Here is a 26,085-nt window from a genome sequence, read left to right on the forward strand (position 1 = left end):
AGCTCCAATTCTTGTGTTTTACCCCCGCAATGTTTCTATTTCAGTTCAAGGGACGGAGGGACCCCTCCCAACCTCCTGCATCCCCACTGCCCACCCTGGCAATGTGGAATTACAGCAGTGGGGGCAGAGCAAAGCATCCAACAAATGATGCAAAGGAAAGGCTGGGGAGGCAGGAGTGGCTTTGAAAGTAACCCCTGCACCGAGTCAGGATCAAATGAATTTCTGTTTATCCTTCCAGCTGCAAAGAGCTGGCAAATATCCCTGGGGCTGCTGCTGGAAATAGCAAATGCTGTTTATGGCTGGGCCTTGTTTGTGTGTTTTATGGGTCACACTTATTTCACAGGGATCACTTTTTGTTTGTTCCCCGTGCCCACAGCTTCCCCTGGGACTGAGCTGCCTCCTGGGCACGGTTCCTGCCTCTCCTGCTAGCCACCTGCAGGGCTCTGCTCCTCCATCCCTGCCTGGATTTCTCCACCTGCTCAGTTCCTCACTTCTGGCCTGGACCAAGAGGCCCTGAGGTTGTTTCTGTGCTAGAAATGGCTGGGATGGCACCAGAACTTTGTGCAATTTCAGGTGGCACAATAGAAAAAAGGTCTAAAGGTGTTAGAGAGCAGCCAAGAAGGGACGCGAGGAAATGTCATAATTTCTCTTGTGGGGATGGGGAAGGGTTTGGAGGAGCAGCTGAGGGCACTTGGAGTGTCCAGCTGGAGCAAAGAGCGCAGGGATCTGCAGCTCCTCCCGAGGGGCAGCTCCCATCTCTGCTCTGGGACAGGGACAGCAGCCAGGGCGTGGCTGGGGCTGGGCCAGGGCAGCTCAGGCTGGAGATCAGGGCAAGGCTCTTCCCTATCCCCGGCCAGGGGCTCTGTACAAACCACGAACGGGACGGGGCTGCTGTGGAACGTGCCTTGAGCTGTTTTATGTTTCAGCATCAGTCTCATTACATGGCCATGACAATGGGAAGATGCCAGCAGCTCACATCCCAGGCAGCAGACCAAGAATTTAATGTTACAACTTACTTTATAACTTTTTTGACCAATCCCACAAAGCAGAAGCATATTGACAGTGGTTCCATCCAACCGCTATAAGCACACATACCTTTGGTTAAAACAATGCTTGCTTATTTCCAATACAATGTCTGCTTGTAAGCCTTAAAACACAAGGCACAGAGCTCCATTATTAAGCTTCAAACTTCCTAATATCTTGCTAGATAAACTTTTCTGCAGCTTAGGAAGTTATCCTAGACAAGCGTTAATACATAGACCATTGTTCTACTCGTCCTTGCTTTTCTACTTTTTAAATAAATTTTCCACTGACATAAGATTTTATGACTACTGCTTAGCTCCAATCACAGTTCTGCTGTCTCTGAGGCCTGCCTTCTGCAGCTTTCCCAAAACCATCTGATTTTGTGGATTCCCACAGTTCCCCAGAGGGTGCTGGCACTGCCCAGGCTCCCCAGGGAATGGGCATGGCCCCGAAGCTGCCAGAGCTCCAGGGATGCCCAGGGTGGGGTTGGTGGGGGTCTGAGCAGGGCCAGGATTGGATCCATGGTCTCTGTAGATCCTTCCAGCTGAGGATATTCCATGATTTGATGATCTTATGAAAGAACAGCAGGATAAGATTTACCAGTTGCAAATGTGGTCACTGTGTGGGCATCTCCTTTTCTCCAGGGGAATGACCCAAAACACTTGATGGATCAAGGCAAGGCACATAAAAACCTCCAGGAATCAGAGGATCCCAGAATCCTGGGATAGTTTGGGCTCAAGGGATCTTAAAGCCCATCCAGTGCCACCTCCTGCCATGGGTAGGGTCACCTTCCACTATCCTATGGGTTGCTCCAAGCCCATCCAAAACCAAGTAAAATACTTCCATTGGCAGGAATGTTCCACAAAATCCCCTTTTCCACTGGAGCATTTGCTGGTTGGAAAAGCCACAGGCAGCCAGGGAATTTAATGGTCATCCCTGGAGTCCAGGAACACCTCAGACTCCAGGAGATGTTGTTGGTTCAGTCAAGACTCTCTCCTTTATCTGTGCTGAGATCCTCAGCTCAGTCTTAGCTCAGTCTTCAGCTCAGTCTTCCCCTCCACCAGATAATTGCTGCTCATTTCTCTTCTGCCCTGACCAAAATCCAGCTTGGAGCAGTGCTGAGATCTTTGCGTGAGCTGGGTCTCACCCTGGGCTGGGGACACATCCATAAATCAGTTTGGAGAAGCCAAACCAGAATAACAGGGGTATTTAAAAGGGTCTGTTTTCAGTCTCCAGCCCAGCCCTGGCGGGGCCGTGGTGGGGCTCAGGAGCAGCCTGGGCCAGCCTGGGCTCAGTTTGTGTTGGCTGAGCCCTGTGGCATTTCAGAAACCCAAACCCAGCTCTTGTCTCCAGCTCAGCCCTGGCCTGGCTGGGAACTCACAATAAATCCACACATTTTATCAGGGTTGGGAAAAGTGGAATGCTGGAATGCTGAGCCCTGGAGGGAAAGCTCTGCCCCAGGCAGGAGATGGGCTGCCTTGGTTAGAGCCAGGCTCAGTTAGACGAGGTGTGAACCCACACTGAAACCAATCCCAGCTCTGCCAGACCCGTCCTGACCATTTTTTAGCTACTGCAGCTCTATTATCAAAGCCAGTTAAAGCAAGAGGCCCAGGGACTGATTTACCCTGCTGCAGCCCCTCAACAGCCAGGAACATTCCCCATTATTAGCAGGAATCTAATTAGAGGGAGAATCTGAACCACTGAAAGAGGTGGAGGAGAGGTTTTAACAGGATTTAGCAGGACCACATTGAGGAGCCCTCCTCTGGTTTGGAAACCAAGAGAATTGCCAGCATTTCATGTTTGGGCAGTCCCAGTTAATGGGGTTTTGGTGGGAGGAGCCTGGTCAGATGTCCCAGAGCTGTCCCACAGCATCCCAGGCCCTGATAAGAAATATTTAGGGCAGGATGTGCTTTCCCAAAGGGAATCTCCACCCCAGCAGCCCATCCTGAGGCCTCCTCCAGGCCTGGCTTGGAGCAGCCAAGGAGGGAAATGAGAATGGCTCCAGCACCAGCCTGGTCCCGAGGCTGTGAGCAGGAGATGTGTGGAGTTCTCAGTAACCAATTAATAATTCAAAGATCACATTTAATCTCTCCACAGAATAAAGCAGGAGGCCGGGCTGGGCCTTGCTGCAACAATCTGGGCTCTCCTGCGAAGTGTCCTGGTGGAATTTCGAGTTGCTCTCTCTCTCTTTGGTTACAGTTAAACAATTGGCAGATATGGGGGCAGAAAATTGATTTTCTGCTAGGAGGATGGGAGTGGCTTGAGCTTTTGGGGGGATTTCTGAGCATGTTTGAAAGCATGGGAGCCACTGAGATGTCATTTGGGGCACCCTTCCAGACTCCAGGTCTGCTGCAGAGCATCTTGGTGCCCAGAACGAGGAGATGGAGCACAGACAAATGGAATTATCCCCACTTAATGGGAAAATCATCTGGAAAATATACAACCAACATCATCCTCTTCATCCCCATTACAGAAACGCACATCGAGTGAAAAGAGCAGGGCAGCAGCACATTTCTTATTCATCCTCTGCAAATCTTCCATTGAAGTTTGCTGTTAAATATTCCACTGAAGCCTGGTTTGTGCTGGTTCAGAGTGGAGCAGCCCCCCCTGGGCTGTGATCTGAGCTCTGCATGAGGCTGGAATGGAGACCTTATTGAAGACTGAGAAACTCCCACTTTTTTCCCACTGTGATGTTTGAAAAGAACAGGAAATTATCCCAGAAGGGGAGCAGGTGTGGACTTCCAGGGACATCAGCAGCGCCATTGGTGACATCTGCAGGGCCTGAGCTGTGCAGAGTCACTGGTGAACAGGCCACAGATCCTTATCACTGCTGATAAGCCAGAGAGGCAGATTTTGAGAGGAAATTGAAGCAGAAATACCAGCTTTTCCTTTGCAAGCAGCACAAGCATGAGAAAGATCAGGCCAAGGTCAAAGCACCATTTTTTGCTCACTAATTTTTTTTAGAAATCAAATTATTTCTTCCTTCACTCAGCAATAAGACACCCTCAGAAACTAGACTCACAGTTTGGAAGCCATTAACATTTTTATTTTAATCGAAACTCGTCTTCCAAGTGACATAAAAGAACAGAAAAATGCACTCACTCAGGTGTGAAACAGCAGACCTGGATATTCTGGGTTGTGTCAATCACCACAAGCAGACAGGGTGAGGGCTGAAATTCCTGGGGGATTTTTGGCTGATCCCTTTGCTGTAGGAATTCTGGCTGGTGGAGCCTGCAGGGCTGGGTTATCCCAGAGAAAATTCCTTCCCTGTTCATCCCTGTGGTAGCTTGACATGGGATTTCCATGTCCCATGGAACATTTTCCATTTCCATGGAACATTTCCATTTCCCATTTTGTCCAGAGGGACTGATAAGACACTGAGTGAGCCAAGCTACAGCCCACAGAGGGGATTTTTTGAATTTGTCATCTCTTTTGGAGCAGCAAGAAGTTTTATTGTTTAATATTGTTCCTTTTTTGTGCTGATGAATGCTTTGCCTATTAAATAAATAGGGTTTTTTTCACTTTTCTCCAAGGAAATCTTTTCCCTGAACCAGTTAGGGGAGGAACCACTTGAATTTGTTTTTCTAGAAGAAACCCCTTTAGAAGTTTCTCTCCCAAGTTGCCCTCAACCAGGACAATCCTTTAATCCCACTTCCTCAAGGTGTCCCTGCTGAGCCAGAGAGCCACCATGGCACAGAGCAAAGCTGGCAGGGCTCAGGCCAGCCCTGCACCCACAGCTGCCAAATCCCAAATTCCAGGGAGGGCAAACAGAGCCAGAGTCAGGAAATTGGGGTGCCAGAGTCAGGAACTTGGGGTGCCAGAGTCAGGAAATGGAGGTAGCAGAACCAGGAAATCGAGGTGCCAGGGTCAGGAACTTGGGGTGCCAGAGTCAGGAAATGGAGGTGTCAGAACCAGGAATTTGAGGTGCTAGGGTCAGGAATTTGGGGTGCCGGGGAGGAACAAGACTCCAGCAGATCCCTGGCAGATGTGGCTGGAAAAGGCTGGGAACTGCTCTGGGTGGGGACTGGGGCTCTGCTGGGGAGGCACCAGTAGCACCCAGGGTCAGCTCTCCCCGGGCTGGGCTCAGATGGCCACGTAGGGAGGGGGACCATCCTTGGAAGGCAATTTCAGGGCTTCCTCATAGGACGGCAGCATGGCCTGGAAGAGATCAAAAGTTAAGGGATCACAGGGATTTCATCCTGGAGGGTTGAGACAAACAGAAATTTAATTTAAAGAGACACTAATTTTAGATTTAGCTGAAAAATGCTGTTTCAACTTGTTTAGTCTATAGCTCGCTAAACTTATTTAATCGACTAACTTACTGTGCTCACAAAAAACCTACAGAAAAACAAAAAAAAAAATTAAAGTTACTTAAAAAAATACAAGTTTCTAAATTAAAGAGAGATAAGGAGGGGCCCCACCGACCTTGAAAAGAAAACTAAAGCTAAGTTGCAGACACAGCAACGTTTACAATGATGTTACAGTGGTGTTACTGGAGAGCTGCACAGGCTCATAAAAACTGATGAGACAGTTTTAATATGAAATGAGGGTAGGAAATAAATATGCATGAACCTATCGTGAAACCTTATGCATATGCAACAGGTTAGGGGATGAACTAGACTCAGGGATTCTCCGAGGCACACGAGGTACACGTGTCCTTTGGGGGAGCTATCCCACATGCGTCCAACCCGGAAAGAAATCAGACCAGCTTCACAATTTTACACGTTGTAGAGCTGGTTTTATCTGCAAATCAAGGTTCCTCAGCCTGGTTCCAAGCAGGGACAAAGAACCCCTTGGGATTTAGGGCACAGAGGGCAGAAATCCAGCAGGGTTTGGATGCACCTCGTGCCAGTGCCACCGCCCCCATTCCCTGGACAATGGATGGCTGAAGGTTCCTGAACGTGAGAACCAAGCCTCATTCCCAAGGAAAGCTGAGGAATTTTGCATAGGGGCACAGCTGGGGCACTGCTGCTGGCAAGGGAGGGCCCAGCAGATACAACCCAAACCACAGCATTCCATACCCTCAGCATTCCCTACCCTCAGCATTCCATACCCTCAGCACTCCATCTCACCATTCCCTGTCCCTCAGAATTCCATATCCCTCCCTCCTTCCTTCCCACCCATCCTTACAACACTGAAAATCCCAAACTCTCAGACAGAAAAGAGAAGAAAAAGCTGATTTTAAACACTTTTAGCTTTGGAAACCAAAGTCCAGCTGGAATTGCCCCCAAATTCCTGGATCAAGGATCACAGGGAATCCACTCCTATTTGTCTGTTGTGCCTGAATTTCACCTTCCTTGCACATTGACTTTAAAGATTTTATGCAGAAAATAAAGAAGTAAAATTAAATGGATATATTGTAATTGAAAGCTGATTATTAGCACTTGCTACTGGGGATTTGAAGGGTTGGAAATTCTCTCAGATCCCAAAAAAGCAGAGATAAGGATCACCAGTCTAAAGGATTCCTGTTCACGGAATAAATTCACTTTTCCTCACCTCTCCCACTGCTTTTGAGTCTATTTTCAGAAATAAATTTACTTTTACACCCCTTTTTGCACTTGTGGAAGTGCAATTCCTGAGGGATTTTTGGCTGATCCCTTTGCTGTAGGAACTCTGCTGGCAGAGCTGCAGGGCTGGGTTATTCCAGAGAAAATTCACTTTTTTGTGAAGCCTGTGGCTCCACTTCCAGAAAAATCAATTTTTTGTCACCTTTTCCACTGTTTTGGGTCCACTTTCAGGAGTAAATTCACTTTTCCTCACCTTTTCCACTGTGTGTGGCTCCACTTTCACCTCCTCCCTCCTGCTGGCTCTGATGAATTTAAAGCAGCTCAGGACACACTTGAACATGTAGGCCTGGAAAAGAGGGAAAGGGGAAGGAAAAGGGCATTTTCCCATGGCACTGCAGAGCAAAAAGGGCATTTCCCCTTTTGCTACCAGCCTGGGATTTTCCTGCTCTTTTCTCAGGAGGGAGAAGTTTGGGACCACCATCCCAGGGCCTTAAATCAGTGTCTCCAGCCTTCCCTGGAATGTGATGATTCCATGAATTCAGAACAGCACTGGGTGGGACTGGGATCAGTAATTCAGTAAATATGAAATGATTAAACACAAACCCCATTATGCTCAGCAATGAGAGCTCTGAGAGCACAATATCCTGAGCAGGAAAGGAAAGCGTGGCCTTGATGTCATTTTCCAGAGCAGGTCATAAAGTCTGGATTCCATGAATTCAGAACAATAAAAGGAATATAAAGTGATTAATATAAATATAAATTTATAATAACATAAATTGATTAAAGTGTTTAAATCCATGAATTCAGAACAAAGCTGGGATGGGACTAGGATCAACAATCCAGTAAATAGAAAGGGATTAGACATAAACTCCATTAAAACACAACAGAGGACACCTCTGAGATCTCAATATCCCAGGTAGGAAAGGAAATAATGGTTCTGATGTCATTTTCCAGAGCAGGTTACAAAGTCTGGATGCCTCAGGAAAGCTCTAGAGGCACCACAGAGATCCAAGGACTGCCCCAAAAATCCCTTCATTCCACAAAATCCCATTTTTGCACCTCCCTGACAGGACCTCCTGGCACCCCACAGATTTATCCATGCAATAAATGGATATTTATCCATTTTCTGAGGAAAAAGGGCTGATTGAGGGGCTGTGGCCCAGGGAAATAAGCGGGGTCTGTGGGGCTGGCCCTGTTAAATCAATATTTTCCCTGCTCTGAGCAGCACCAGTCATGTGCCTGGTGTTTGTGTTGGCCTGGGAAGGGGCTGGGAGCAGTTGGGATTTTCAGGGAACACAGGGAGCCACAGATCCCAAACCCAGGCTGTGCAGCTGAGCATGCCCAGGACAATGAGGGCTCTCTGTGTTGGCACCAAGCCAAGAGAAAGAGAAAAAAATGAATGAAATATCTGAGGTGGAAAAAATCAATCTCAACATTCCAGAGATCGGAGGTAAATCCAAACTTTGAGCATCTTTTGGGAATGTTGCAAAACCCTTCCTGCTTCCAAAGCCTCTTCATCCAGAGAGCAAACCTGGAGCTGTCATGGAAACTGGGTAGAAACCTCCATTCATCCATGGAAAAAACCCTAAAAAATCTGAAAAATCTAAAAAATATATCTAAGAAATGAATAAAAACTACCCAGCAAAGGAATGCACTGCCTGATTTTGGTTTTGAAATAAAATCATAGGACTTAATTCCCTGATTTTGGTTTTGGAATAAAATCATACAACAAAGGAATGCACTCCCAATTTTGATTTGAAAATAAATCAAAATCACAAGGAATATTTTATTCCCCTTAATTTCTGCTTTCTTATCCCCGTGTGCTGGAGCCCTTTATGACTCCAAAGTGAGATAAGGATTATTGGAATATTTGCCCACCTGCCATCCCTGGAAGTGCCCAAGGCCAGGCTGGAACGCCTGGGACAGTGGAAGGGAGATGAACCTGAAGGTGCCTCCAGCCCAGCTCACGCCATGGATTTAGGGTCACTCATGGGTGCAGAGTGGAATTGCCCTAATGGTGCAATGGCAGCATCACCCTGCCCCTGGAATATTTTTTCCAAGGAATTTCAAACAACTGGTCCTGTTCCCTGTGGAGTCCCACAGCCCCATCCCCACACTGCCCTTGGAAGATTTTTTCCATGGAATTTTGAACTGGTTCTGCCACCACAGGTAATGCAGAGCCAGCCCCATGCTGCCCTGAGCCGGGAGGCTGCAGGGAGAGAATTCCATGGGATTTTACCCATGGAAGAGGAGAGGGATTGGCACTGGGATTAAAGGATGGGGGTCCTGATGGCCTTTTGGGGTTTTATTATCCCACCCCATCCCTCCTGTTACAACCCCAACACAAAAACCCACTGCGAGTCCAGCCTTTTGTGGGTAGAGCTGTGGAAAATTCCAATTAATCCATGTGCCAGGTCAGGGAGATTCCTGCCAGCAGGGGCTCGGGGTTATCTCCACTCCAGCTGCACAGTCCATGCAAACATTAAAAGAGATTTTAAAGCCATGCTTTAAATGCATCCACACAGAACTCTCCACTCCCCACTGGCTTATCTGGCCCACCTGGAGGGCTTGGAATATAAAACAGTTTCCAGCTCACAGCAGCACTTTCTGTCCAAGCACTGCAATATTCTGGTTTCCTTCATGGGGCTGGAGGTGAAAAATCAGTTCTCTGAGCTGCTGAAGCAATAAAAGAATAAAATCCCTCTCTAGTGGAGCTTCCTGAGGCACCAGCAGGGTTTAGCTCCTGGTTTTAATGAACTTTGGGAGTGTCAGGGTGGAGAACCCTGCTCCCATCAGAGAGGACACAGCCACTCACCCCATGAAAGATCTCACCTGCTGCTCAATAATCTCATTTACTTGGGCACTTTACAACAGAGGATTTTGCTGTGTTTTTTTCAACCTTTTCTCCTTCTAGACAGGAATGGACAGTGATAATTTGGGGATGCAAGAGGCATTTGGCTTGGTAACTCACACAGAGGAGTAAAGGCAGGGGTTTGGATAAACCATATGCAGGCACTGCTCCCACTGTGCCCCAGTGTTGGATTAAGCTTTTTTCTAACCCAGAGATGGGGTAACTGAGGTGTGTTTTAAAAACTTTTATTCCATTTTCAGTCTCATGAGAAGGGTGAGACAATACAGATGTTATAATTCACACTGCCACAACCAGAAGCTGACTATTTCCTAATTCATAAATATATTACAAGCACTTCTTGGCCTATCAGCTTTAGCCACACCATGCTGTAGATGCCTTAAATCTAAAATCACCCCTTGTGGGTCCCACTACAGTGCATCTCTCATAGTTCTATTTCTCCAAAGTATACAGCCTTATTTGCAAAGCCATCCTTTAAGACTTGTTTCTAGTTCCATTTCTCTCTCAACAGTGTCTGCCCTATTCCATGGCATTTCTAAGTCAGCATTTCTTATCTCAAAGTTTCCCACACCCGAGGAGAGCTCAACAAGGCAGATCTGGGAGAGAATTAAAGATGAATTTTCCTGGGCAAGCCTCACTTCAGAGCCTTTACCTTGAGGATGAGCACAGCCACGAAGGCGACGGTGAAGGTGATCATCACTTTGGCATATTCCTCTGCTGGCAGCTTCTCCAGGGCTGGCAAAGAGCCCTGGGGGAAAAGGGAGAAGGTCTCAGCCCAGAGCACTCAGATCTCAGCCCAAACCACTCAGGTCCCAGCCCAGAGCACTCAGGTCCCAGCCCAGAGCACTCAGGTCCCAGCCCAGAGCACTCAGGTCCCAGCCCAGAGCACTCAGGTCTCAGCCCAGAGCACTCAGGTCTCAGCCCAGAGCACTTGTTCCCTCTGCCAGGGGCACCCACAGAGAGGGGTTCAAGGTTCAGGCAGAGCAAAGAATGAGGGATTTTGACTGGCTGCAGGATCACAGGAATATTGTTTTCCTCCTGCTGTTTCCACTCCTTGGGCAAAGCCCTGTTTAAAAGAACTTTTAAAATATTAATTTCCACTTTTGCAACCAGCCTGGGATTTTCTTGCTCTTTTCTCTGGAGGGAGAAACTTGGGACCATGATCCCAGGGCCTTAAATCAGTGTCTCCATCCTTCCCTAGGAATGTGATGATTCCATGAATTCATAACAACACCGGGTGGGCCTTATTAAATATGACTGTTTAATAAAGATTAAATCTGAGGCATTTTCCATGCAGGCAGCTCCACCTGAATCACTTTGCTCTGCAATTTGCATCCATCAGATTCCTACTAGGAGAAACAAGATGTATTTTTAAGGAACACGGGAGCTGTCAGTCAGGAGCAGTGCTGGGGAGAACAGGGAAAACCCTCTTTGTTGTCAGACTGAGCAGTTCTGGATGCTCCAGAGGAGCTACACAGCCATGGAATGGGAATTTATAGGAGTTCCCAGGGTGGGAAATGAGCAGTGCTGGCTCCAAACCTACCCCACTGTCCACAGGCTTGAGGCTGAGGTAGGTGGGCACCTCCATGTAGGAGCTGCACAGGGTGAGGATGCTCAGGCAGAAATCCAGCAGCTGCAGCGCCAGCAGGGGAGTCCTGGAGTGGCCCTGCTGAGGGGACAGGAATTGGGTTACAATCACAGGATTGGGTCACTTCTGCAGATCATTTGCACTTTACACAGAGCCTGTGGCTGGCTCCCACAGAGTCTAAGCCATTAAATTCCCATAAATTCAACCCAAAGCTTCCCTTCTGCTGGCCCAAAGAATGAGCAAATTGTTTGTGGGGCTTCATCTGAGCTCCATGGAAGCCTCTGGCCTGGGCAGTGACAATCTCAGTTCGTCTCCAGTGATGCCTTGGGAAGGCTGCCCTAGAACAGAGACTAGACAGAGCTAAAGAATAAAGTAGGGATTTATTAAGAGGTCTGAATAGATCCACTTTGGGCAGCATGACCTAAAATGGCCACAAAAATGGATGAGGTCACGGGGTCTCTCCCTGGGATCAGTTCTGCTCCATTTGCACCTTGCAGTTCATTGTCCCATCCCAGCTTTAGCCCAGGCACTCCCACCCTGCTTGTTTTTCTCTCTCCAGCCCACGGGGTTTGTGCTCCTGGGCTGAGATTTGGGTCATTTGTCCTTGGTGCCCAGCTGGAGCAGGAATTGTTTTGTCTCCCTGCTCTGTGCAGAGAGCTCACCATCCCATAATGTGAACCCAGACCCACACACTACAGCAGCACAGAACCTGAAAAATAGAAAAGCCAAACCTGAGGCATCAGCAGCAAACCCCTCCTGTCGGGGGCACACCCAGAGCCACCTCCCTCAAAGCCAGGAGAAAATCAACATTTCAAGACAGGGGAAGATAAATATCCCAGCTGCCACTGGTTTCCTTAAGCCTCCAAGAACTGTATCCTGTCTAGCCAGGAGAAACCACCTCACATCTGGATTCAGGATCCTAAAAGTCTTTTCCTAACTAAAGGATTCCATGACAAGTCACAGCCCAAGATAACGATCCTTAATTCCAACCTTCCAAGATCCTGAAGGTCTTTTCCATCCTAAATGATTCCATGAAGAATTGCAGCCCAAGATAACCATCCTTTACTCCAACCTAAAGGATTCCATGCAGAACCACAGCCCAGGGTAACGATCCTTCATTCCAACCTGCCAGGATCCTAAAGGTCTTTTCCATCCTAAATGATTCCATGAATAACCACAGCCCAAGATAACCATCCTTTACTCCGACCTAAAGGTTTCCATGCAGAACCACAGCCCAAGGTGATGACCCTTCATTCCAACCTTCCAGATCCTACAGGTCTTTTTCATCCTAAAGGATTCCATGAAGAACCATGCCCCAAGGGAAGGATGCTCTATTCCATGCATTCCCCACCTTGGGAAAGCCAGGAGTTCCCAGGAGGTGAGGAATCTTTGCTTCTTTTCTGCCAAGGTTGGGGTTAAATTGTGAGATGGTGTTTCTCATTTGGACTCAGATGTTTGTTAGTTCTTATCTCTGTCACAGTCCCACAAACCCTGAGTTCTGCAGCACTTCACTCTAACACACTGAAAATGGAGCCCTGTCTCTCTCTGCAAAGCCTTTTAAGGATAAACTGTGCAATTAAGAAATGACACCTAAATTATTTTCACTTTTAACCCAATAACCAACCACCCATGGCCACAATGTGGACTTTTTATCCAATTACACAAAAACACCCAAACTCATGGAGGAGAAGGAGAAAAGGAGAAGGAGAAGGAGAAGGAGAAGGAGAAGGAGAAGGAGAAGGAGAAGGAGAAGGAGAAGGAGAAGGAGAAGGAGAAGGAGAAGGAGAAGGAGAAGGAGAAGGAGAAGGAGAAGGAGAAGGAGAAGGAGAAGGAGAAGGAGAAGGAGAAGGAGAAGGAGAAGGAGAAGGAGAAGGAGAAGGCTCCACCCTAAAACCGCCATCTTGCTTTATATAAATTACTATATTCTAAAACCCCAAACTCTGAGTTTCCCACCCTGTGATATCACACACTTCTATCCAAACCCCACACCCACAATCCCAGTTCTGTCATTCCATTCTGGAAGCTTCTTCACAGCCTCAGGTCAGTGCAGTGTTCTCTGGGGGTCAGAGCCTGGCAGCACACAAAGTCTCCAATTCTCAGCAGCCAGGGCTGCAACAAGGAGGAGGAGCTGTCACCCACCCAGAGCCCCCAGGAGGAAGAGCTGTCACCCACCGTGTGGCCCAGGGAGGACACGGAGATGATCACTGGCACCTGGATGTAGGAGCTGAACATGGTCAGGAGGCTGAGGAGGAAATCGATGACTTGCAGAGCCAGGAAGGGGATCAGGAGCCGCTCCCTCTTCTGAGGAGGAAAAGCAGTGCTGGTTATTTTCTATAACCATGATATATAATGGTTATTTTCATTCCAAGTGGGAAATGAGACCAGCTGGCAACACCTGGAATGGAACACCTTAGATGGTGCTCCAAGAATTAACAATTCCCTGGAATTTCTGATTTCAGTGACAACTGATCCAGAGAAAAATCATCAAAGCTGATTTTTCTTTCACCCCTTCGGAAAATTCCTGTGAATTCTCACTCTGTGACATTGGCACTTCCCATCAGAGCTGTCATCTGACTGTCCCTGAAATTCACCTCTGCAGAGGGAGGACTGGCTTATTTGGGTGGTGTTTAATGCTTAATCTGCCATTGGATTCCTGGGGTTTCCAGCCCCAGGCCTGGTCATTCCTCCTCCTGCCCTGGGAAATGAGTCCCCACTGCAGCAGGGCAGCGACAGTTCTATCTGACTTGCAACAGGGAAAGGAAAGGAGGCAAGAAAACCTTTCTCAATCATAAAATCTCCTTCATTTAACACCAAACACAGCCCCGATGGAAACACTGCCCAGATTTGGTCAATCTGGGTGTTTGAAGCTTTTCCCAGGAACCTGAGGCTTCAAAACAGTTCTTCTCCCACTCTGGAACCAGGAGACATTTTTATCTGCCTTTTTTCCTGTGTGATTCTGGGATTTTTATCTGCCTTTTTTCCTGTGTGATTCTGGGAGGTTTTCCTGCTTTTTTTGACCACAATTCCAGTGAGCACTATCCAAACCCTGAGTGTCATTTGTGGGAAACGTACCTTGAGCACCCCGAGCAGGAGGTGGAAGCTGATGACAAACAACATGAGGATCAGCAGGAAACTGGTGGTGATATCAGCTGAAAAGGATAAAAATGATAAAAGGAATCACCACATCATCAAAAGATGTCCCAACTCCATCACAGCCCTAAGGGAGGGTTCAGCCTGGCACCAAGAATTGTGTCTGTGCAGGAATTATTGCCATGCAGCTGGAATTAACCCTCTTTTACCTTTTTACACCCATTTTTATCTCTCTTTGAAGTTCCTGTATCCACCAGGCACTGTGGGTTGTGAGCGTGGGGAAAACAAGGCCTGAAATGTTAAATACCCCAGGCTACAAAATGAAGAATTAATAAAACCCAGAGGGACTTTGGCTTATAGCTCTGAGCTGGAAATTATTTAGAGGCTGAAAAGCAGACAAAGGAGCCAGCAGTGAAATGGTGAAGGATCTTCAGAATCTCTCAGAAAAGAGCAGGAATTTTCACCCCAGGGAGGGTCGGGGGGATCTCTCCCCCAACTCTGCAGCTGTGGAATGCAAGGGACACCTCAAAAATGCCATGTGAGCGGGTTTAGGGTGATTTTTGGCAGCTGCTTTGGGTGCAGGGGATGATGTTTTATATCCACAGAGTTCCTGCTCAACCTTTGCCTGGAAGCAACTTTCCCTCCTGGAATCACAGCCTGCCCTGCTGCTGATTCACCTCTCCAGAGGCAAAACTCTGCTGCTTTTTTTTGGTCTGTCTCTGCAAAACCTTTCCCAGAGCTTCCTCCAACTCCTTTCCTTCTGTTTCATCTGAGTTTAAACCAGCACTTGCCAGTTTGGGTTCTTCAATTCCCAAGTGCTTCAAGAAAGGGTTTAATTCTGCTAGAAAAGAGCCAAACTTTTAATTTTTCTGTCTTTTTTTTAAAGCAGCTGATCCTTCCCATAGGTGCACAGGACTGGTGGTCCTTGGGGGTCCCTTCCAGCTGAGGATATTCCACACAACCATGAATAAATCCAGTGCCTAACTCTGTTTCAACCATCATGCTCCCGCTGTTTTCATAAAGAACTCTGGGAATTGTGCCTGTAGAATTCCTGTCACATTCCAGCTGCTCTGAAATCCTTAACTGCTCCATATCCCCCTTTTTTCCCAGGAAAATTAATCTCCATCTCCTCCAGCTCTGAGTGTTCACCTGGAGCTTTGGTGCCCCTTTGGTGAGGGAAGATTTCAGTGCTTGGGCAGATATCAAATCATCCTTTATTCCCTTTCTAGAAGTGGATATTCTTTATTTCAGTGAATATTTCTTAATCAAATATATTTATTTTTGTTTGGTGGATTAGTTTTGGGGGTTTTGGGGGTTTTTTTGGGGGGAGGGGGGGTTGGTTTGGTTTGTTTTTTTGGGGTTTTTTTTTGTTGCCAAGAGTATAAAATCATCCCTAAAGAAGTCAAGGCAGACAAACCTGTCTCTCTTTTTAAGGCAGTTGACCCCAACAATGATTATCAGAATTTGGACATTTGCTATCTTTAAGGGGAAATGCAAAGATTCCCCCTAGGGTAAAGGGACTCAAATCTACCCCCAGCTCCAGAAAGGACTGAAAAAGTCACTGAGAAGCTCTGGAACAATTCCAGGTTTGTTGCAAACCTTCCTGAGCCACATCTGGGCAGGTGGCAGCAGCAGTGCCACCCCTCCCATCCTCCCCCTGCTGACGGAGTTCATTTAAATGCAATTTAAATTCATTTCAATTGATACAAAAGAGATTTTCAATTCCCCTGCTGCCTCCTCTTTAAATCTCCTCCAGAAATGAGCTTTGCTGATGGGGAACTTTCAGTGAGCAAAGAAGCCCTGCCCAGCACTTCCTCCCCCCAGCACGAGGAGCCTCTTCCTTCCCCAGGCTTGGGGAAAAACCCTCTGGGGAGGCTGCAACCCCCCAGGAACCAAAAAAACTGATCTCGAGGGGGAATGGAGCCATCTGGAGGGGTGGGATACAGGGAATGATCCAAATTACCCACTCACCCTGCACCCAGAAAGGAGGGCTGTGATGGTGCAAAGCAAGGAAAAGGATTTTCCTCATAAGCTGATAAAACCCCAGTGAATTCAGAACAGCACTAGGTGGGACTGGGATCAATAATTCAGTAAATATGAAATGATTAAACACAAACCCCATTAAACTCAGCAATGAGAGCTCTGAGAGCACAATATCCTGAGCAGGAAAGGAAAGCGTGGCCTTGATGTCATTTTTCAGAGCAGATTATAAATTCTGGATTCCATGAATTCAGAACAATAGAAGTAATATAAAGTGATTAATCAATATAAATATAAATTTATAAAAACATAAATTGATTTAAGTGATTTGTTCCACGAATTCAGAACAAAGCTGGGATAGGACTGGGATCAACAATCCAGTAAATATAAAATAATTAAACATAAAATCCATTAAAACACAACATTGGACACCTCTGAGATCACAATACCCCAGGTAGGAAAGGAAATTGTGGCTTTGATGGCTGCTCTTTGATGGCTGCTTCTCCCCAGGCCATGGGAATTCAGACCCAGAGGAGGGGGAAATCTCCGTGAACAGTGAAGAGAGAACCCCCAGACCCAGCAAACACGAGGGAGAGGGGGAAAGGGCTTTGTCTCCTGGAGAAAATCAGGAACACAAAGGGCAGCTCCCTCCAAGGACAGCCACTGCTGCTTTCCTTCTGCTCTCACAGGTGTGGGAAAGAGAATTCCAATTGGAATTCCAAGGCAGAACAACAACCCCAGCTTTGAGGAGCAGGGGAGTGGAACCAAGGCTGGGAGGTGGGGCACAAAGAGCCAAAGATTAACAGGGAACCGCCTAAACCCAAAACAGATCTTAAAAAATGAGCCAGACTCAGCTTTTGTGGGACCAGCCCTGAAGGAGCCAATCCCAATCCCATTAAAAGCCAGACTCCCAAAGCCTTTTCCCTAAAGGAGTCAATCCCAATCCCATTAAAGCCCAAACTCCCAAAGCCTTTTTCCCTGGGTTTTGCCCAACACCAGCACTCGGGAGTTTGCCCAGAGAGGATTTCTCTCCTCATCCCAGGATTTTCTGCACAGCCACATTTTCCTGCCTCTCTCTCTCCATGGGCTCCTGCTCCAGCTCTCTGGCATGATCCCTAATTAATTGGGAAGCGGCCATTGCCAGCTAATTGCCCAGCTGGATTTTCCAAGCAGAACCTGGATCAAACGCCCCAAACAAAACCGCCACAAACACAAAGGGATGGAAAGAAAAGGAAAACCAAGGGAAAACAACTTTCCATGAGCTGGCTGCCTCCTGTTTGCTCCCGGCCAACAGAGTTATCATCCCTGCTGGCAGCAGGGGTGGGTTGGTGCCATGGACAAAAAAAACAAAAAATGCAACCAAACAAAAAAATCCCCAACCCCCTCCAAACAAACAAAACAAAAACCCCCAAAACAAACAAAAAGCCAAACAAAAACCCCAAATAAGAATCCAAACCAACAAACAAAAAACAACCAAAACAAAACAAAAATCCCAAACAAACAAACAAAAATTGTAAACAAACAAAACCCCAAACCAACAAACAAAAAAAACCCAAAAAACAAAAAGAAATCTGAGCAAACAAAAAAACCTAAATACACAAACAAACAAAACCCCAAATAAACAAAAAGCAACCAAACAAAAACCAGAAAACCAACCAAACAAATAAAATTCCCAAACCCACAAACATTAAAAAAAATAACACCAACCCAACTCAAACCAAAAATCAACCCAAAAACCTCCCACGAAACAGCAAAACAACCAAACCCTGAAAGAGGAAGGAAACCCTTGAGGTCACACTTGCATCAAGTTCTTTAATTCCCACCAAAAACTGGAAGAGGGAACACATTTTACAGGAATGGATGGATGGATGGATGGATGGATGGATGGATGGATGGATGGATGGATGGATGGATGGATGGATGGATGGATGCTCCTGGTTTCCTTGTACTGTTCCCAGCCCTGGCTCTGGAGCCTGTTGGGTCATTCCCTGCTGGGTCATTTCCTGGGAAAGCTCTGCAGGAAGGGGTTTCCACCTGCACTGGAGGCTGAGGTGAGCAGAGCAGCCTCCAAGCCATCCACAGGAATATTTGGGAATATTGCTCCATGGGAAATGGGGGAACCATTGCACTGCCCCTTGCTCAGGTTCCTATCAGCAGGACTTGCCCAAATTCCCATTTTTTGCTCACTGCTGATGCCCTTCCCCTTGGAACCAGGTGATTTAAGTCCCTTCCAACCCAGACACTCCATGATTCTGTTGGATGAAGCAAACCTTTGAGTGCTGATGCCAAACAGCCCTGGGAGATCCCAGTGTGCCTCTTTCCTTGGAAAAACCTGAAGCCAGCTTTTATAACTTCACCAGGCAGTGCCTATTCCTGGTTTAGTACTTTTCTCTATTTCTCACTCCTGTCCTGTGGACAGGTGGGTTTGGAATGTTCAGGAATCTGTACTCAGCCTCCTTTTCCTTCAAGTACAGGGAGTTTTCAGCCCAGGAACAGCCTCTGGAAAACCAGGAAACAGCAATTCCTGGCTGCCAGGGGTTGTGTTTTCTCTCTGTGGGCATGGACAGGGCAGGGAGGGGGCCTGGGTTCCTGCTTTTGCTCCCAGGGTTCTCTCAGCTTGTGGTTTTTCACGGAAAATGACTCAAGAAAGGAAAAGCCCCCTGCACTTGTTTCCAAACAGCTCCGGCAGAACATCCTGGTTGGGCAATATTTGAGGGCTTTGGTTTTCTAGATGGCACCTCATGAGACATCTCCAGGTCTTTTCAAGGATCTGAGCTGGATCCTTCTGGAGGAATTCAATCCTTCAGGAATTGTGAGCTATGGGACAGCTTGGCTGCCTCTTCCAATGTTCTGGAAAAATACACCAGGGGCTGGGAAAATCTGGGAATGGGGGTCACAGGGAGAGGGAGGGGTGGGGTGGCTCTATCCAGCTGAGAGGCAGGAGATCCATGGGAATGGCCCCATGGCAATGCCTCCATGGGAATGGTTCCATGGGAATGGCTCCATGGAAATGGCTCCACAGGAATGGCCCCATGGCAATGGCTCCATGGCAATGGCTCCATGGCAATGGTTCCACAGGAATGGCCCCATGGCAATGCTTCTATGGCAATGGCTCCATGGCAATGGCCCCATGGAAATGGCCCCATGGCAATGGCTCCATGGAAATGGCTCCACGGGAATGGCCCCATGGAAATGGCTCCATGGCAATGGCCCCATGGAAATGGCTCCATGGAAATGGCCCCATGGCAATGCTTCTATGGCAATGGCTCCATGGGAATGGCTCCATGGCATGGAGGGGTGTTGGTGTGCTGGTGGCAGTGTCCCACGGCCCACACATCCATGGGATCAGTGTGCAGTGGGATTTGTCCCCTCTGTCCATTGAGGAGTTCTGGGACACTTCAGTGTTTCCCTGGAAATTCCCAGAATGTGAAGGAAGTCAGGTGTGTGTGTGAGGTAGGAATGATCCACAGCTAGGGAAAAGGGAGAGGAAGGGAAACCAGGATTGCCAGGGGAATCCACAGGAGATTCCAGAGGGTGCTGAAGGATTCTGCAGGAGCTGCAGAGTTTGGGCTGATCCTCTGAAATAAAAACTTCTCTGGGCTCCACATTGATCTCCAACACAGCCTTGGCCTAAAGCAAGCCCCAAACAGAGCCTAAATTCCTTCCTGAGCTTTTGACCAGAATTCTAAACTCTTTGATGGAAAAGGCAGAGGGAGCAATGCAAGACTGAGGGATCCATCCCTGCCCCACAGCTGCTTCCCAGCATCCCCAGGACCCACCAATTCTGTAGTAATCCTTGTCCTGGTCTTTGCAGAAGCCCTTTCCGTTGGCCACCTCCAGGGAATACTCGATCAGCAGCAGGACACTCATGACCTGGAGAACAAAGCAAAAAACACAATTCAGGGGCCTTGGCCCAAATTCCCAGCAGTGAATTTATTTCGAGGGGAAGCTGGATGGATGAGTTTCCAAGTGAGCCAAACACAAAGGGTTTAAATCCCAGGAAATTCTAAGACAACAGTTATAATTTTATTAATATTTTTGATTGAACTGCCAGCAGAAGGAAGATGGAGAAATGACAGAGGCAGTGAGTTTTGTTTCAGTGTTTTTTATCCTGGTTTTACATTTTGTTTATCGTTTTATGCCTTTTGCTCCATAGTTGAGGAAAATGCAATACCAGTATTCCAAAGGGTAAAAAGAAACACAAAAAAGATGAAAGATCTCCCTGTAAGGGCAGCTGTGCCACTATACTGACAAAACCATCACTTTCCTTCTTTTATTATTTGAGGAAAATCTCCAAATGTTCTTTTTCACATTGAACCGGAATTATTTTCCCCAAGTTTTCCAAGTGAACCATCAAACCCCAGCCTCCAGGGCTCATTCCGTCCAGAGTTCAATGAGCTGGGAGATGGAGGGAGGTCCAGAGCTGTGGGCTCAGTCCTGGCCCTGAACTTCGGCACTCAGCCAGGGATGTCTGAACCCAGCTCCGGAATCTCCATGGAATCAGGGAATCCCAGAAAGGATGGAACTTGCTGGGTTATTTCCTGCTGGGTCATTTCCTGGGAAAGCTCTGCAGGAAGGGGTTTGAACCCTGCACTGGGGGCTGAGGTGAGCAGAGAAGCCTCCAACCCATCCACGGGAATATTTGGGAATATTGCTCCATGGGAAACGTGGGAACCATTGCCCACATTGGAAGGGATTTGCCCATGGGCTGGAAGGGATTGGAAAGCTAATCCCATCCCACCTCTGCCACGGCAGGGACACCCCCACTGTCCCAGGCTGCTCCAAGCCCCCTCCAGCCTGGCCCTAGGCACTGCCAGGGATCCAGGGGCAGCCACAGCTGCTCTGTCCATCCCTGTATGTATCCCTGTCTGTCCCTGTCTGTGTCTGTCTGCCCCAGTCTGTCCCTGTCCATCCCTGGCTGTCCCAGTCTGTTCCTGTCTGCCTGTCCCTGTGCAGAGGTCAGGGCAGCCCCAGGCTCTGCTCCAGGCCCAGCCATGGCCCCAGAGCCACGGGCAGGGCCTGAGCCCAGGAGCTGCCCCTGCCCAGGAGGCAGAACTGCCCTGGGCAGTGCCAGCCCTGAGCAGAGCCCAGAGACAGGCTGGAGTCTCTTCCCTGGGACACTCCAGAGCCACATGGACGCTCTGCTGTGCTCTGAGTTCTGGGATGGCCCTGCTGGAGCAGGGGGTGGCCCCAGTGACCCCATGGGGTCCCTCCAGCTGCCCCTCTCCGTGACCCCGAGCCCTCTGGCCCTGCAGTCATGCAGAAACCAGGCCCTATCTGCCCCCCACATCAGCACCAGCTCAGGCAGAGCTGAAAAGATTTTTCCACCAGAGCTGCACCAACCTTTCACTTCAACCACAGCCTAAGCAGCACCGTGGGCGAGGAGGAAGTGGCACTGCTGAGGTCTGGGCTTGTGTTTGCAAACTGGGGCTGCTGGAACAGCACAGAGCCAGCTGCTGCACGGGCTGGGGCTGGGCAGAGGGTGGGGCTGGGATTTCAGAGGGATCCAGACACACTTTGGGCAGCGGGGATGCCCAGCCTGGGGAGCTGTGCTTGCAAAGGAGCTATGGGAGGGAAGGCTCTGCCTTGCCCAGAAAGGGGGAAGCGAGGCTGGGAGGTGACAGGAGCTGAGCACAGCCCCTCCCTTTGCCTCTATGTCAGCTGCAGAAGACCTAGAAATAATTTCAAACCAAATTCATCAACTTTCTGAGCCCCCAGCTGCAGCTCTCAGAACTGTAGCACTCTCAGAGCGAGCACCCAGCAAGCCAAGCTGGGCTGTGAGGGGACTGGGAGCCCCTGTCCACCCTGGCCCTCTCAATTTAAAATTCTGTCCAGAGTCTGAGTGAGAAGGAAGGATGTGTCAGGTTTTCCCTGGGCCTGTCTGATACCAGCTTGTTCAAGAGTCACTCTGCTGCCTTCTCTTTTTTCCAATTAAGTAAATGAACTTTGCAATTTGCTCATGAGCTGGCAGGAAAAGAAGGAATATCCAGATCTCATTACACGAGGACACGACAAAGTTAACACGAGTTCAGCTTAGTGGAACAGCATTTCAGCTCCCAGGGCAGCTCTGAACCCTGTCAAGGATGAAATTGCATCGATCCAAAGTGTCTTTACAGCTGCTGGTGCCCCTTGGGAGGAGAGGGATCTCTTAATGAAGACACATGGAGATCACACCTGACTGCAAGGTGGCTGAGAGGTTTTGTGTTCAGGCTCCCAAACACGTTTTGCTTCCTTTATTTCTGCTGTTGGTCCAACCCCTCAATTGCCAGCTTGGGAAATATGGGCAGAAATTGCTTTTTCAGGTTCCATTTAAAAGGAGGCCAGAGCAAAGTGGAAGAGCTGGGCCCTACATATCAGTTTTGTTCTGAAAGAGGAGTGGGTGAGAGCCAGACAGCAAACCCCAAATTCCCCCATCCCATCCAGCAGATCTGGAGGCTGAAGTTGAGTGTGTGGAACCCTCTCTGATGTCTGCCAGAGAAAAACGAGGCCGTGGTTTCCTTGCTGAAGTGAGCCACACAACCCAGACCAAGTGTAATCACACAAGATAAGGACCTGGCAGGAAACCCCAGCCCAGCCTGAGAGATTCAGGAGACTTTTAAGGCAAAACTTGGTTTAAAATTTTCCATTTTGTGTAGAAGAAGCACTGAGCTGCGAGCAGGCAGAGACCTCCAGGCCTTTTCCTTGGCATGGAGAGCCAGGCAAGCACAGGACACCTCTCCAGCAGCTGCCTTTGGCACACTGGGATGTGGAGCCTTCCTTATTCCTGCAGGGAATGCACATCCAAGGGATGAACCCTCTGCAGAGGGGCCTTTTGGAGGAAGGTAGAGAAGGATGGATGTGGTGCCTGCTCTGCACTCCTTGCTCAGCTGCTCCCACTGCACATCCACCCCTCAGCTCTGGCAGAAACCAAAAACTTCTCATTTCACACAGAAAAATACCCAGTTCCCTTTCCCTTTGCAATGCCACAGCAGGACAAATGCAGGTTTAAAACAGAGGATTTCACTTCCAGGTACTCCATTCCCAGCCTCCCTCCAGCCCTTCCTCCCTGATCTCCTAGAGCTGGAACTTTTGTTGCTGCCTGTCTGTAAAAGGAGCTTCACATTTCTTGGTGGAAGAAATTTGAATCCCTAGGAAATGAAGGACTGGAGCTGGGCCAAGGCAGCTCAGGCTGGAGATCAGGGCAAGGCTCTTCCCCCAGAGGGTGCTGACACTGCCCAGGCTGCCCAGGGAATGAGCACGGCCCTGAGGCTGCCAGAGCTCCAGGGATGCCCAGGGTTGGTGTTGGTCTGGACAGGGACAGGAGCTGGACTTGAGGATCCTTGTGTGTCCCTTCCAGCTCAGGACATTCTGAGACTCCATGATATGGTGAAATAATGTAGGACTGAGATAAATCCAGTCGTTAAATCAAGGAAGATAAATTAGGGGGTCTTGAAGGCAGAACCTGACACACAGAGCCCTCATTCCCTGGGGACAATCCTGCTGCAGCTGCAGTGGGGTTAAACGGCTCTTAGAGGTCACTTTGTGCCTTTTTTTTTCAGAAATATTTGCAGCTTGACTGATCTCCAGGTGATTTATCTTCATGGACGTGACCCTGGTGCGAGGCTGCTCCTCTGCTGCTTCACAGGAGGGGTTTCTGCCAGGGGAGCTTGAAGCCATGAGGAACAGGGGTCCCTGGGGACAGGGACAGGGTGCTCTGGGTGCTGGGGTGCTCTGGGGACACAAAAACACTGCCCTGTCCGAGCTTCTCCTTTTCTCCCTTGAATTTCTGAGTGGGTCTTGTGGCAGCCGAGGGTGAAGTGAGGAGAGCTTTGAGTTCTCCTTTGGTTTCCTTTCACATTTCATCTTCTCCTGCTGCCTCCTTGGTTGAGCTGCTCCAGGAGAAGAAGCTCAGGCTCTGTGGGGCTCCTGGGTCAGCCCAGCCTGGTGAGAGCTCAGTGAATCCCTCTGAGCTCACCTGGGTCATGTCCAGAGGTGAGGATGGGGCCTGGGAGGGTTTCAGAGGGGAATTTCTGCTCTGTGAGTTACAGAGCTGCCAAAAGAGTGGCTGGAGTGCAGCTGAGGCCAGACAAGGTGCAGATGCTGCTTCCCGAGGCTCCTAAGGCTCCAAGCAAGGAGCAGCAGGAGAGGAATTCTGTTCCTGCACTGGAGCAGGTTTCCAGCCCTGATCTTAAATCTCTCTGTCAAACACCTTGAGGCCTGAGGAGCAGGACAAACTCCCCAGTGCTGTCTTTGAAAGTCAGCTGCAGGTCACCTCCCCACACCAGTGGAACTTTGCTGATCACACACCCCCATCCTCTCCCCACTCCCTCCTCCTTCCCTGTCTGTTCCAGAATGCCCAGGATTTATTCCAGTTGTCTCTGAAGAGATCAGCAACGAGGCAGAGCTGATTTATGGGAGGAGAAGACCTTGCCACAGAGCCTGAGAGCTCTTTGGTGGCACTGCTGTCCCCCAGCATGGCTGGGATTCATCCCTGGACCTGCAGCAGGAATTTATCCTGATCCAAAACCCCAGCACTGATGGAGCAAATCAGCCAAGGTATAAAACCCCTTTTCCTTTTCCCTCCCCCTGCCCAGCTGCAGCTGCACTGTCAGAAAGGGAGAGAAGAACCAGGGGGAGAAATTATTTGTATTGTGTGATAGCTCTTGAAGTAAGACAAGACCTATCAAAAAATACCCTGTTTTCCCAGGCAAGAGGGATGGTACAGCTCCTGCTGCTCCAGGGAAGAGGGGGGACCTTGGAATGTCCTTCCTGTGCCACAGCTGCCATTCCCATGGGATTTCTGCAGGCTGCAGCTCTCCCCAGTGCCCCTCTGCTGGGCAAGGAGTGGTGAGAGCCCCATTATCACCCCAAGGGCCCAAAACCCTGGCTGTGCACACCCAGAGCTATGGGGGGACCTTAGAATGTCCTTCCCATGCCACAGCTGCCATTCCCATGGGATTTCTGCGGGCTGCAGGTCCCCAGCTCCCCCTCTGCTGTCCCAGGAACCTGTGACAGCCCCCTTACGACACTGAGGGCTCCCAAACCATGACTGTGCACAACCAGACCAGCACAGGGTTTATTTTAATAACTCAGCCATGCAAGAAACCGCTTCCTCAGGACGGTTGAAAACACCTAAAACTCCTCAGTGCCACCAGGAGTGTGGGAGAGAGGGGCCTCCAGACTGTCCTGCCCTGAACAGCTTCTAGACACGGCCATGATCCCAATGGAAACCAAAAGAGACCCAGAGAAGGCAGCTCTGCCCATCACCCTCTGCTTATCCAGCTCCCAGATCCCTCCAGCGCCCCATTCCCGCATTCACACTGCCAGTGCTGCCCATTCCCACCCGGCAGGTTCTGGATATGCTCAGGTAGGAGCTCCTGCACTGAGCAGAAAAACAGGAAGCCGAGCAAGTTTCCCTGTGCTCCAATTGGCAGAGCCAGGAAAAAATGATTCAAAACCCCTCCCAGTGCAGTGAATTCCACCTCTCCCTGTCCCCCATCACCTTTTGTTCATCCCTCTTAACTCATTGGGTTTTCCTCTTGGGAACAGAGAACATTCCCGTGACAGGGAACCCTGTGAACCACAGCAATGCACCTCCTGGAGAGGTTCCACCTCTGTGTTCTTGTCTCCCTGTCCCCCATGCAGGACTCACCATGTGGAAGATCCCCAGGGCCACTGTTGCTGTCTTGATGTTGAAGCAGCAGCATTTGGGGGGCTCAGGGGGAGTTTGGGCGGTCATTTTCGGGTCCCTCTGAGCGCTCCTGAGTTAATGAGGTCAGATTTGCAGCCACCCCACAGAACACGAAGTGAGAGCAGCTCGGCTTCCTTCCTGCTCTCTGAATGTGTGAAGTCATCTACAAAGTCACATGAGGCCTTTGGGTTTCTCAATCACAAAGAAAGCAAAACTGGGGGGCTTTTTGAGCACATCCAGATGGGAAGTTGAAGCCCCAGTGCTGTGTCTGGCATAGGGTGTCTGGAGAGGTCCATCAGGAGCAGGACGGGGCTTTGTCCTACAAAAATCCTCAGGAACAAAACAGGGGCCAGGAATT

General features: G+C 49.0%; 1 protein-coding gene across 2 annotated transcripts; it reads right to left on the minus strand.

The window, feature by feature from the left end:
* Nucleotides 1–4,047: 4,047 nt before the first annotated feature.
* LAPTM5 (lysosomal protein transmembrane 5) lies at nucleotides 4,048–25,876 on the minus strand. 2 transcript variants are annotated; one of them, XM_059868647.1, is made up of 8 exons: nucleotides 25,689–25,876; nucleotides 19,837–19,930; nucleotides 14,060–14,136; nucleotides 13,160–13,288; nucleotides 10,943–11,068; nucleotides 10,052–10,147; nucleotides 6,784–6,876; nucleotides 4,048–5,181 (listed from the first exon to the last, which is right to left on the minus strand). In XM_059868647.1, the coding sequence occupies exons 1-8, from the start codon at nucleotides 25,773–25,775 to the stop codon at nucleotides 5,107–5,109; spliced, it is 777 nt and encodes a 258-aa protein (XP_059724630.1). In that variant the 5' UTR covers nucleotides 25,776–25,876; the 3' UTR covers nucleotides 4,048–5,106. The 2 variants fall into 2 exon arrangements, with proteins under 2 accessions (XP_059724630.1, XP_059724632.1); XM_059868649.1 differs by having other exon boundaries at nucleotides 10,943–11,065; nucleotides 25,689–25,874.
* Nucleotides 25,877–26,085: the final 209 nt, after the last annotated feature.

Source organism: Haemorhous mexicanus, chromosome 27 (assembly GCF_027477595.1).
Source record: "Haemorhous mexicanus isolate bHaeMex1 chromosome 27, bHaeMex1.pri, whole genome shotgun sequence".
Lineage (NCBI taxonomy): Eukaryota > Metazoa > Chordata > Aves > Passeriformes > Fringillidae > Haemorhous > Haemorhous mexicanus.